This window comes from Macadamia integrifolia, chromosome 9, assembly GCF_013358625.1.
Source record: "Macadamia integrifolia cultivar HAES 741 chromosome 9, SCU_Mint_v3, whole genome shotgun sequence".
NCBI lineage: Eukaryota > Viridiplantae > Streptophyta > Magnoliopsida > Proteales > Proteaceae > Macadamia > Macadamia integrifolia.
Window position 1 is genome coordinate 2384999 of NC_056565.1, and position 14040 is coordinate 2399038.

Below are 14040 nucleotides of genomic sequence, written 5' to 3' on the forward strand. Positions count from 1 at the left end.
TACGCTTTCAAAGTCAATTCTTCTGAAATTCATTCAACATCTCTATTTCCATCACCAGTTCCTCAATGACCAATGACCCCATCCTATAAAAAAGTTGAAAACTTCTTCACTAAGTCTTCTCTCTCTCTCTCTCTCTCTCTCTCTCTCTTTCTCTCTACATTTTGGCTCATTTAAAATGCCTAAAAGTTTGCTTTTGGGTCCATATTGAAAAAAAAAATTTCCTGATATGGTTGAATTACACAACCATGTTCAGTTTATTTGGTTGGTAGCTTGACTCCATCACAGTGTGGGAGAAAATGCCAACCCACATTGCAATTTTGGTGCTTCCACAAACCATGGAGTTGGTTTTTGCTCTCTCTCTCTCTCTCTAGTTTTATTATTCTTAGCAAAATGTGGTCCTCATCAGCTATTCAAAAAGGTTCTCCTTAATTGGTGCCTTTGGGATATATTGCCTGCATGTGTATTCTGTGTTCCATTCTGCTGCTTTTTACTCGGAGTTGTTCTCGGTCTACCCTTTATGATCCCCGCCTGATTCCGGAGAACCTGTAGCTCTGTAATGGGGTTTACATGGGTTCTGCGGATTCAGAAGGTGATGTGGACACTGAGTAGCATTGTTCTTCAAACACCAGGTGGGCATTCTTTTCCTTCGAGAACTTCCCAACCCAACTTCTTCTCTTTATGTTCTATCTTTTGAATTGTGATGTGCGGAAGGAAACCAAAATGCCAGAATCTTTCTTTTTTTGGTTTTAGAAATCAATAATCTGTTTTTTAGATACCAAACTCCATCTTTGTTGTTCCTTGCTTCCTTTTTCATTCTGTTTCTTTTTTCTGCTTGATGTTGATAATCATCAATGAGAAAAAATGGAAGAACATAAAGTGGGTATTTATTTATTTATTTATTTATCATTAAAACCCATATCGCTGATGTGACCAGGAGAAGATTGATTTCGTTTGCAGAGGTTGCCACAACCAGAAAATGATTATAGGAATTGGAGGAATAGAACCCAGGCTTAACATGTTCACAGTTTTTGAAATGTTCTAAATTATCTGTTCCTGGTGGATATAAAAATGCTATATTGGATGTAGCAGAGTATCTGTTGATCTTTTATTACCAAAAAAGTATCTGTTGGTCTGGGTTTTCAATGGAATAGAGATTCTGGTATCTAGAGATAAAAAAAAAATTAGCAGAGGGTAGTAATTCTTCTCTGCAATTGAGACGATGGAGACGCCACAGACGCCACGGACACCACAGACACCACGCAGGAAGAAGATGACGAAACAATTGACTGGGAAACGTGAGGATTCTCCCTTGCATTCGGCAGCTAGGGCGGGGAACCTATCCGTGGTTATTGAAATTCTCACTGGGACCGAAGAGGAAGCCCTGAAAGAATTGTTGTTGAAACAGAACCAATCAGGAGAAACAGCCCTTTATGTGGCCGCTGAATATGGTTATGTTGATGTGGTGGTGGAGATGATCAAGTACTATGATATTGTATCTGCAAGCATTAAAGCCAGGAATGGCTATGATGCATTTCTCGTCGCAGCCAAGCAAGGGGACCTGGGTATATTCTCCATTCAATTCTAGATGTTTTGCTTCTACTTTACACTGATCTTGTTTGTACTTATTGGGTATAAATCTTTTTCCTTTTCAACATATGGTAGAGGTTGTGAGGGTGCTGTTGGAGGCCCTACCAGAGATATCTATGACTGTTGATCCATCAAATACCACAGCTTTGCATACAGCTGCAGCACAAGGCCACATTGAGATGGTAAATTTCCTCATGGAGGAAGGTAGCAATCTAGCCACCATAGCAAAAAGCAATGGGAAAACCGCCCTGCATTCTGCGGCAAGGAATGGGCATTTGGAGGTCGTGAAGGCGCTACTAAGCAAAGAACCTGGGATTCTTGGAAGGAATGACAAGAAGGGCCAAACAGCCCTCCATATGGCAGTGAAAGGAGTTAAAATTGAGGTGGTGGAGGAGCTTATCAAGACAGACCCTTCTTTGATTAACATGGGTGACAACAAGGGCAACACAGCATTGCACGTAGCATCCAGGAAGGGTCGGTCTCAGGTGAATTACTCCTTTACTTTGACTTTTATTGTCTTTGCTTTGCATCTAACTGCAGGACGAGACTGAATTTTCATTCCATAATCAAATCTGATATTAGGTTTCCTTTAATCATTACAGGTCTTGGCTAGGTTTTGCCTCCTTAAGGTCTAATGCTTTTGCAACTGAGTCTTTGGTGCATTTTGTTTAAATATTTTGGCCTAGCCTTTGTGGCCTTTTCCCCCCAGTTTGATTGTTCTTATGCCAAGAAAGTGAGCGTATGGGTTCACAATTCAGGAGCTTTCCTATTTATCTACATATAATTATTCTTTATTTTGACAGATTCTATTGTTCAAAAACTGTTCATGTGCAGTCCTTGAGAGTACTAAATATGTTTGGTTAGTTCAGAAATAGAAGTCAGTATCTATGTCCAACACTTGTGATCTTGTTTTTTCACATGGATCAGATCTATCTATAGATTACCCATTTCAATTGTGTTCCTGTAAAATGAAATATGTATTCGTTTGTCCTTTGATTCCTGATTATGAAGAAGAATTAAAGACTGTTGATTCAAAACTTAAATCAACAAATAAACCCATTGTATCACTTCACAAGATAGACATCTTGATGAAAACCTTGTGCAAATGCTAGTGAGAAGGCCTCCATGTTTAGATTTTTCTTCAGTTGTATCTCTCTCTCTCTCTCTCTCTGGTGCATCAATGCTTCAATTTCCTGAATAGGACCTTTGATGTAACACACCCCATGTTCTTGCAGATTGTGAGGGAGCTACTAAACTACAATGTGACTGATAAGAAAGCTCTCAATAGGTCAGGGGAAACAGCCCTTGACACTGCTGAGAATATGGGGAACTCTGAAATGATGGCCATTTTACAGCAGCATGGTGTTCAGAGCGGAAGGGCAATCAAGCCACCACAGACAAGCATGGCTCGAGAACTAAAACAGACTGTGAGCGATATAAAGCATAATGTCCATTACCAAATTGAGCAAACCCAATGCACAAGGAAACACATGAAAGGGATTGCCCATCGGATCAACAAAATGCATACAGAGGGCCTTAACAATGCAATCAACTCGACAACTGTTGTTGCTGTCCTCATTGCTACTGTAGCTTTTGCTGCCATCTTCACTGTCCCCGGCCAATATGTTGATGACCCTAATGACATTGCACCTGGGCTCTCCCTCGGGGAAGCAAATATTGCTCAAGGGACTCCTTTCATGATCTTCTTCATCTTCGACTCCATTGCTCTCTTCATATCCCTGGCTGTTGTGGTGGTACAGACTTCAGTTGTAGTAATAGAGAGCAAAGCCAAGAAACAGATGATGGCAGTTATTAACAAGCTGATGTGGTTGGCTTGTGTTCTTGTTTCTGTGGCATTCTTGGCATTGGCATTTGTGGTGGTAGGCAGTCATGAGAGGTGGTTGGCAATTGGAGTGACAATGATAGGGACAATAATCATGGCAACAACACTCTGCACCATGTGTTACTGGGTAATATTGGACAGGATGGAAGCCTCAAATTTGAGTAGTAGGAGATCATCACAGGGCAGCAGGTCAAGGTCACGATCACGGTCGTGGTCCGTGTCTGTGACCTCAGATACAGAGTTCCTTATCAACACTGAGTGCAAGAAGATGTATGCAATTTGAGTGTGATCTGCTGGTCAGTAGCCAGTTTTTTTTGGGTCCTGTGTGGTTTCTTAAGTTCTCTTCTATTACACCACATGTAATTTCCTCAAATATATATTTCTAGATAGATCATGGATTGACGCTCTGTGGTGTAAAATAAATCTTTCAGACAAGCCTATAGGAGCATGGGAGGGGACGCCGCACGGTTTGTAAATAAGAGAGTGGGAGAGGATGCATGATACTGGCAGTATGGAGATCATTTTCCCTTGGGGATATAACTTGTAAGTACAGGTTCTCCCTTCCTCCCACATTGAAGCAAAAGCTGGCTTATGATCCATTAGCATATGCTGCAAATTAAAAGTTGGTAAAAGCTGAACAAATTTTGGTCAATCAATATATAAGTTATAACATTATTTTCTCAGGAAATGGAAATAAATGATGTGAGTGTATACTTTTCACTCTCTCTCTTAATGTGTATTTTTTTTTTTATTCATTAAATATATTGTCTTGTTGTCATCCATTGACTTGACATGTAAGATGTCAATATAAGTGGATAGTTACCTCCAAAAGAAAATATTTTAAAGAAGCATGTTTAGTCATATACAAATCTTATTGAAAAATGTTAAAATGTATTTGCTTTATTTAGGTTCCCTTACTTTGCGGCTCTCTCTTCATGTTACCCAGGCCATGCATTTATCTTATCTAGTTGTTAAAAAAATGCATGTGTTACCATGTGTAGGAAGCTTGCCCCCAAACCCAAGATGGTTACCAAAGCCCAAGCCAAGACATGGGACATTGTTACAAATGATCAGTTTTATCTCTTCAAGGAAAGGGAAAGAAAAAAAGTTTGGATCTTAGAAACCTAGGGGTTATCTATCATGTAAAGTCTTCATGGTTAAAATTTAAGTGAAGATGTTTCCAAAAGCTAGATGTGATTAAACAACTGGTTAAGATCCATGCACATGGTGGAAATAAGCTTAAAATGGTTCACTAAATTTGAGATGTAGGTATACTTTCAAAAATCAAAATCAATCAAATTAGCTGATTTGGATCAGTCCAATCAGCCGATCCTCATGCTTGATCCAATTCCATTTCTCAAAGTTAATTTAGTTTTCATTAAAGTTGATTTAGGCTCTAAAAAAAAAAAAAAGTGATGGAGAAAGATATTCAACTTAGGTCTTATATAGATATATCAAATATGACTTAAAATAGAGCTTGATTCAAAGCAGAATTCCATATAACTAACCCCATTTAGTTGGGAGATATGGAATTATTGTATTAAAGTTGCTTTTGAGTAAACCCATTTGAATTAACTGCATTTTTGGTTTGTGACTGAAGTTGGTTTGTTGAGGGAACAAGTTGTGATGCCATCATCTTTATTTCTTTGTTACTCTGTAAAAAGATTTGCAGTACCTTTTTTTAAGATTTTCTCAGTTTTTTTTTGGAATATGACTAATTCAAACTCCTCACAATTAGGTGTTCAGTTATCTTTTCCTCTAAAACTAAAACCAGTCGAGAATGAAAGTAGGTCTCCAACTCAGTCTTTCTGTTTTAATTGGTACAGATATATCAGATATGTATCTATCTCTCTCTCTCCTTCCCAAAAGCTGGCTGCATATCAAACCCTTTTTTGTTTTTGTTTTGGACATCCGATTGATTCCAGCCAAATTCCCAATTGATTCCAATCCAATACAAGAGCTTCCAATCTGGGCTTTCAAACTTCAAGCGAGGTCCGATCAATTCACGATCAATTACAATTAATACGGATCAGTATCAGAACTGGAACTAGCAGGACCTGATTCAGATCCCGATTCCTTGTTTTAAAAAGGTCGAAAGTGATATTCAAGGATAAAATCGTTCAGATAAGGTTTCAGGATTATAACCTCTTGAATCTGATACTTCCTCTTCTACGTATAAATCCAACAATCCCTGCAAATCATTGAATCTGAGATAGAACAGGAAATCCCAATTTCTCTAATTTAAAGTCCTCTCTTCCATTCTTTATCAGATACAAGGATTGGAGATAACAGGATAGAGTTAATAAAGAATAAAACGAAAACAAGATCTTGTTTCTGTGGAGAAGAAGAAGAAGGAAAAAAAAAAAACCTAAAAATGTAGGTCGTATCCAGGCCTGCTAATCATAACCACAACGGCTCAAAGCAAGCAGACATGTGGACCTTGTTTGTTCCATCTCTGTGTACACTACCATGCTTCCTTCATTACCATAATCCAGAGCATCGGCTTATTGTACACAGATCCCTCACTCTCTCGTTCTCTCATTCATTTACAGATAACCTTCTCATGCATCCATGATCAAAATACATAAAGCCCTATAAAAATCACAGAAGAAAACATTTCTAAGAACAACAAAAAAGAAGAAAAGTAATTGAAAATCCGTAAAGGAAGAAGAGGAAGGTTTGAAGAAAACCAATCTAAGACGAGGAATAGAGTTCGATTAAGCATTGGTTATTAGGTGATATTTATAGGCGGAGATCAGGAAATTTTAGGGTTTTGCTTTGACTGGGTGATAAGTCGAATGACGAAGCTACCCCCATGTCATCGTGTGGTGCAACCCGGATGAATTGGACCCGGTTTTGAGAACTCAGAATCCTAGCCCGCCCTGTCCCAATTGTTAGATCCTTATTTCTGCTCACTAGTTCATGGCATTGGATTTGAACCCACGTGTAGATCTCACTCTTAATTCACTTTTTTTTTCCCCTCGTGGTTAGGGTCTCAAGGATAGTAGAACTCATGACCTCATATTTGTGTGGTGTTGGTCTAATCCCAAACTCATATTCCTTCATGCCTACTTCCTTATCCCCTTTGGTCGCACACTTAATTTTTTGGTAGAAATATAATCTATTCATGGAGAACGGATCACTCTTATGATCTGAGACAATCTCACTAGAAACACAAGGATTGGAATTGGGCCAAATTGTCATATTCATCAATTACAAGGCCTTCTAGCAATGGAATTTGTTACAATGCTTTTAGCCATTGGAATATAAACAAAAGTAGAATCAACAAAATGGGAAGATTATGTTGAATATCCTCCAAAAGAGATCTAATAGAGAAAGGGGTATCCAGAGAAGCCGACTGCAAGCGAGGCACCACCTCTTTATTATCGCTCCACAACGACCTTTTCTGTCCCGTATGAGAGTGCCTCCAAAAGCCCTTCCCGAATAGCCAATGCCTCCCCCACAAGTATGTTAGAAAAAACCATTGGGAGAGCAAGCTTTGGAAGACCACTATGGTTTAAACTCTGTTCAAAGTGGAACCTATAATTTGGGGAGAAGCTCTCCTAAATGCAATTTCCTTGAAAGTTAATTACAGTACATTTCCTGCAACTTATTTCACAAAAGCAACAATTCCTTTTTGCCTTCACCAACAAAATCAAACTTATAAAGTACCCAAACCAATGCTACAGATGATAAAACAAGAGGTACAGGGCCAAGCATCCATAACAACAAAGGAAAAGAAACGCATAACGCCCGATTGCCAAGAAAAGCTAACACGAAACCTCGATCAAATACTGCTAATGGGTATCCAGGCAAAAAATCATCAGTTGACAAGTTTAAAATGAAATTAGCCTCAATCAAGAATCCAAGTGCCATGGTGGAGCACAAGAAGCTAAGTAATAGAATGAGTGACACCAAGCTGAACTTTAGAACTATTAGCAAGGCAGATTGTGTACCAAAGAAAGGGTTTTTCAGGATGTGGGCTGCATTATATGTGTTGTTTGCTAGAGCTGCCAATGCGATATACACACTAATACCCATGGTAGCAGATAGTATGGTGCTCATCTGAGAGTTCCTCAAGCTTTGGACTGCCAGTATACCCTTTTTCTCATAATCCTGCACAGATATACTAATATTATCAGTAGCAAAACATTACAGTAGAGAGGGGTTACAGAAGAGACTGAAACTAACCAGTCCCTTTAACAAGCTATGGTGTCGAAGGCAACCATAGATCACAGATAATTTGGGTATTCAAAGTATTCCTTTTGAAATTTGACATTGAACAGTATTGATCATTGAGCTAGAAAGAACACATAGGGCCAACCAAACCTTCTGAAACCTTTTTCTGGTCTAGAACCTGTTCTTGTCAAAGAAATCAAACTTGTTACCTTGTTTCCAATATGAAACTGTCATCATCAGTTCATATATTAGAGGAATGGAAATCTTAATCCTCCCAATTTTTTGTTCCCCTATGAGGCAATATATATAACACTAATCTGATGGTGATGAAGCAAGAACTGTCTCCAAGTCCAAATTGTCTGCAGTAAGCGGTGAGGTGCAAGTGAGCATCCAATGGTTGGGAGGGTCCAGCCATGCACCTCAGCTGTTGAATGCTCACTGCATCTCACCACTGCACCGCAGACGATTTTGACACGAAGTCTCCCCTCAAGATGATGATCTTTTGATATGAAAGATTGATGAAGTTTGTCAATGAATATTCTCACCTGTTGTATACTTAGAACCCACATACTACTTGCTCTTCTGTCAGCCCCACTGGAGGTGGAAGAGGGATTTTTCTTGAAGATGTGCCATAGATAGGCATGATAACCCATTAAGAGGAAAAGGCTTGTAGGCACCAATATGGTGTCTAAGTAGCTAATATCCCCCATCTTCAATAGAGGAAGAAGGCATCAGAACTGAGGTGGTTCTTTGAATGCAAAATGAATATTTATAATGGATTTTGTTCTCTTAACTCTTGGTGCCATTATAAAAAAATCATGGTAGTGCCTTGTGAGGGTTCTCTCCAAGAGTCCTTAATTAACACTCAAGTGTACAGTTATGTTCATGAAATTGTTTTTGCAGATATTATATTAAAATGTTATTGGTTGAAAGATCAATGACATGATAAGTGGCATGTCCACTACTTGCATGGGATGTAAGTCATACCACTTACCATGTCAAGTATATGCTTACCACTTACTATGTCAAGTATATGCTTACCACTTACCATGTCAAGTATATGCTTAGTAGATTTTAAACTTAGTGGACCAAATTCACTTACTTACCTGATTGACTTAGACACAATGGGTTTTTTATTTGTTTGTTTATTTTATTATTATTATTATTATTTTTTAATTCAACTAAGCCAAGGCTAGGGTAAGGACAACTAGTAAACCTTAATATCTGGCTAACCTAATGAGCCTAAGTAAGTTAGGAAGCTAAGGGTAAGTGGATCTTATTCTCATCTTTTTCTTTTTTTGGTGAAATGAATTAAATGAGGGAAAAGCAATAGAGTCATGGAAAGTGTCCATAAGACTTTCTAAATTATGACATTGTTGTTTCTTTTATGTTTATTGCAAAGGGACAAAAAATAGTAATTTTTTTTTTAAATATTGAATTCAATAAGTTAGGCATAATAAACAAATTAATGAGTGCTTGCTTAAGCGCTTAGCATCATTAGAAGATTAGCATAAGCGTTGGCCTCTGTTTTCTCTGTTCTTATTTTACATTTTATGTACAATTCAATAATTAAAAAAACATATACAAAATAATTATTCTCTTTAATATTTTCGAATTTGGAGGGTGTATAATAAAAATTACCAAAATGATGATAAAAGCATAAATAATAGTATAAATCCAAGAGACAATAAACAATAGATGTTAAAATAATTGTAAAATTTTCAATAATTAAATATAGGAGTGAAATTACGTACCTTGCATTAAAAAATAAATAAAGAACCAAAAATATTCAATATTAACATTAATGAATGTGTCGGGAAAAATGTCCCTTTCTCCCTCTTGTGTGTAAGTTAATAGAGGAAACACAACTATTCACATGAATAATAATCCTGTGAAAAGTACTCACAATTATAATACAAAGTAACATAAAATGTAAAAGAATACATCAAAATTTTTACATGGAAAACTCAAATAAAAAACCAATGGACCGTCCAAGTAAAACCTTTCACTATCAAATATTCATCAGTGCTGGATTACAATATCAAGGATAGACTTTCTTGGATAAAAAATGAAAAAAGAAACTCACCAAATGTGTGGGACTATAGGAGATCAACACCAGACGTGATCAACATAAGCTCTTTTTTTCATGGAAAGAATGCCATGCCACAAGAGTGCTAATTATATTCCTGTTCTTGTGATCGTGTACTCTCTCTCTCTCTCTCTCTCTCTCGAATTCCTTATTCTTCAAGCTCTCAGTCTTGTACTCCATAGATACCTTCCCCATCTCCTTATTTATAAGCCAAGGGAGGAGAAGTATTTCATGTACATGGTTCCTCTTGCAACCTCATTTTTCACGTTCACCTGGCATTGTAAGTAGGGTTGTGTAAAAAATGGCGTGCTTCCTCTCTCTTTGTTCAATATTCTTTACATTCTCTTCTTCTTCAATTTAATGTTATTAATGAACTGAATTTTCCTAAGACCACGATGGATGGGAGAAATCCCAGTAGACATTCATGAACCCTACGTTGAAATCACCACGTGGTAAAAGAAAATTTCTTCCTTAATTAATAGCCAAATAATGTTTTGTCCCTTTTGCGCTCTTTTTTTTTTTTTAATCCATATTTTCTCTTTGACTTTTTTTTTTTTTTTTTTCTTTTCTCAACCACCTCTTTGTCTTTGTCGGTGACTCAGTGGAGTGGGTGGTGCTGAGGAGGACCTCAATAGTTTTATAAGCTCATCTTCTCTTTAATCACACTTAGAAAATGGATCATCTAATAATAAAGAGGGATGAAAGTAGACAGATTGAAGCTCAAACACCAAGAAGGGGCTTTTCACTAATTATAGACATCGATAATAAAAAAAATGCTAAATTTGCTATTTATTTGATTTTAGAGGTGAAATTTTGAAATTATAGTATGACATACTTATAGAGTATTGCTATAATGGTATAACCTGTTTACCCTCCACATAAAGGTTTAGCTGGCTTTATATATTCAGGGTAAAGACCCTCTTAAGGCTCTTAAGTCTTAACCTACCCACCATGTTGTCATCCCACGGCCAATATAGTTGATCTTCTTGCAAGGCCAACCTAATACCTAAATGTGACACAAAATATCTAGGAGAGTAGAAAATGTTTTCCACGACGCCAATTTACTATCAACCATTCATATAGGATTTTTTTTCTATTTTCTCTCTCCTACCTTGGCCATATAAGCTTTAAGTGGATGATATCATTATTTACATCACCATTGGCTTAGCATAAAAGATTCCCCTTTACATCTTAGAGAACTCTATCTGTCCCATAAGATTATTACCACTATTTGTAGAAGATCATAAAGTGTCATCTGGTCAATTTGATCCGGTATCACTCGATCCAATCAGTTTTGCTTTGTTACTGGACTAACCCAAAACCAAAACAGTAAGAAAGTTTTCAGTTTTGATATGATTTGGTCTGGCTTCTTATTGTTTTTTATGTCATCAGATTGTAATCGAGTTACTATTTGATTTAATCGGGCCTGGTTTTGGATTTACATGTATACATAAAACAAAATAATGGGAAAATCCTAGTTTTCTTGAGTTTCCAGTTTCTCATCGATTTACTATCAGTTTGGTCCCAAAATCTAAGTTTGGTCTCGATTTAGGGATGCATTCAATTGGTCTGATCTAGTTTCACTTCGTCCATAAAAATCCAAACCGAAAACAAACCAATAAATATGTGCTTCGATGCAAACTGAATCGATAGATTTCGATCAATCCAATCAATCCAATCTGTTCAAGCTGAACTTTGACACCCTTATCTAAGAGCTTATTTATTCTACATGTAATTCCTCCCCCCCTTTTATTGGCAATATATATTTAGCTTGTTGGGGTGGTGTTCCATGTCATGTATGAATTTTTCCTTGAATCCTTTTCCTTGTGGTACTGTATATTTTATCTTCCAAGCAAACCAAACTAAGAAAGGAGTGGTTGAAAATCTCAAATCCATCCCATCTCTCTGTAGAAGTAGCACTACAAGCTGATCCTCTTGATCAGCAATACTTGTGTGTAAGCTAAAAGCAAGTTGAGTCTGATTCATCTCAACCCCACTTTACCTAACCGAAACTACAGAGCTGGCCGGCCACTAGCTAGGGTTTTTTTTTTTTAAGCAATAACTCATGTTAATCTTTATTTAATGCCTCTACCCTTTTTTTCCTTATCCTCACTTCCTAGTTAATTTAATTTCCCCTTCCTTATCTGACTATTAAATGAGGGAAGGGTTCTATCCCATCATGTGGTGAAATCTCCCCCAGGGGGATATATATTATTGGGAAAAGGTTCTCTGAGTCAGGGTATATACGTTAATATTTATGTATTTATCTATACTCTTTACAAATGAAATGACCTCACTATTCTTCAATGTATGATACTATGTTGTTCACATTTTGCTGGTGCGTTCCTCTAATGTTGTTTGCTTAAAGAACCCTCTCCTTATGCTTTTATATTGTATTTGTTTACTTCCAAATTCTATCATCATATATATATATATATATATATATTGTTAACCAAGGTATCCAGCCAGCTTACGCACACCTCGACTAATCGTCGAGGAGACTACTGCAGTAACCCATCGCCACAGTCTCCACTTAAATCGTAGATGCACAAATGGAGAATCGAACTTGAAACCATACACCTCTCCACACAATTCCCAATTCTATCGTCATATAGTTAACATAAACTTTTAGTAATATATGATGAGAAAAAGACTTTGATTCCTTTCATGGTTTCACCTATGGTGAAGGAGTAATTTCTTCCTTCATCAATCAGAGATAATATTGTAATGACGACCCAAGATTCCAATCGATTCAATCATGAGATCATTTCACCTAGTAAAGGAATTCTTCCTTCTCTATGGGTGAAGAAAAACTTCCGCCATCGAAAAATGATTGCTGCATGTATAACTCGTAGTATACACTCTCTTACAATCTCTTACAAGTTACGCTTGACGATGTGGATCCCTCTTATGAGCATTGTTAGGTTTAAGAGTGTCCAAAGCTGACCTGCATATGTAGGCCTGATCGGAACAATGACTTAGTAAATGACCCAATGTTGGACCTAGACTGATTAATATTAGGTCATTCTTGGTGTTTGGTTGTTGCCCAACGAGTGCCCATCCAGGAGTGATCAGCATCGGTAACTGACAATGGAATCCCATTTATAGCATGATTAATCCAATTAGCCCATTTATAGACCAATTATGAGCTGATAACCATTCGGAAAATATAAACATGGCCATGCCTTGCCTATTAGGCCCCATTAACTAATAATGTGTTTATGATGCAAGCCGTTAAAAATATGGGACCGAAACCAACCAGTTGACACTTGATACCCTTACATTCCCTCCCCATATATACAGGCAGCATCTCAGTCCCTCCCCATATATTAAATTCTAGATAAATCATTGTTTGGCAAAAGGACTATTGAAGAAAAAAAAAAAAAAAATGGAAAATGATGGACTCTTATGGTTGAGATGATGGACCAGCTCATCTTATATATGCATATGAATTATTTAGTTGTTTTGTTCAGATTTTAATAACCTTTGACTGTAAGAATATCTAATACGAAAGTCTGTGTAGTGCGTTTATACAATCAATACTTTAGAAGTATCATTTAAACATTAATCTCTTTATATAATGGCACTTCACTTCTTAAGACCTTAAGCTCCAACCAGAAAGCCTTCTCATGCCACTAAATTCCTTCCTACTTCATCTCAAGACCTGCCACTATCCTATTCTTCTTTTTTTTTTTTTTTAGAGGCTCTGAAAAAAAAAAAAAATGAAACCATTTAATATAAGAACAAAGTGACAAAAGGAGATAAAAGATGTTAGATAATTTCTAACCTCTAGTTACTTCCTTTAATTATCAACTAGAGGTATGCACAGACATTTAGGCACCGTTTGATAATATTTATGCTATTCTTGTGTCATGTTTCTAGGAACAAAAATGAATTTTCTGGTGTTTGATTAATTTGTTTCTCGGATCGTTAACACCGAGATCTACAACATCGACAATGGCATCAAGGACTACCTTAAGGATTTTTTGGTATTTGATAAAAGAGTTGCCTTTTGATCAATTTTTTATCGAGTCTTTCCCCAATATTTTTGGCCTCAACTTGTTTTTGAAAACAGTGAACAAGTATAACATGTTTTGCCATTCTCGTTTCTTGTATCATAAATTGTAATAAATTTTTATTTACATTTCTAAAAATGGACAGGACGAAACGAATTTATCAAATGCTTTTAAGGCTGTTTTTCAGTATCTCGACACAGAAAAACACCGAAACACGTTTCTAGGAATGTTATCAAATAGTGCCTTAGTTTTGACACGTGGCAGGTTAGATGATAATGAAATTTTGTGAATAGGTAAATCCCATGTTCTTTTACTCTGATGTCAAA

At 36.9% G+C, this 14040-nt stretch overlaps 2 protein-coding genes and 1 non-coding gene across 3 annotated transcripts; 1 reads left to right on the forward strand and 2 right to left on the reverse strand.

The window, feature by feature from the left end:
- Positions 1-290: 290 nt before the first annotated feature.
- On the forward strand, positions 291-4013 carry LOC122090172 (ankyrin repeat-containing protein At5g02620-like). Its single transcript, XM_042660019.1, has 4 exons — positions 291-629; positions 935-1562; positions 1663-2072; positions 2823-4013. Exons 2-4 carry the CDS (start codon positions 1220-1222, stop codon positions 3711-3713), a joined length of 1644 nt encoding a protein of 547 aa, XP_042515953.1. The 5' UTR covers positions 291-629; positions 935-1219; the 3' UTR covers positions 3714-4013.
- Positions 4014-5802: 1789 nt separating this feature from the next.
- Positions 5803-5914, reverse strand: LOC122090320. Its single transcript, XR_006143557.1, has one exon. It is a non-coding gene; the product is annotated as a small nucleolar RNA snoR100 (small nucleolar RNA).
- Positions 5915-6609: 695 nt separating this feature from the next.
- Positions 6610-8374, reverse strand: LOC122090173. Its single transcript, XM_042660020.1, has 2 exons — positions 8155-8374; positions 6610-7546 (listed from the first exon to the last, which is right to left on the reverse strand). The coding sequence occupies exons 1-2, from the start codon at positions 8317-8319 to the stop codon at positions 7046-7048; spliced, it is 666 nt and encodes a 221-aa protein (XP_042515954.1). The 5' UTR covers positions 8320-8374; the 3' UTR covers positions 6610-7045.
- Positions 8375-14040: the final 5666 nt, after the last annotated feature.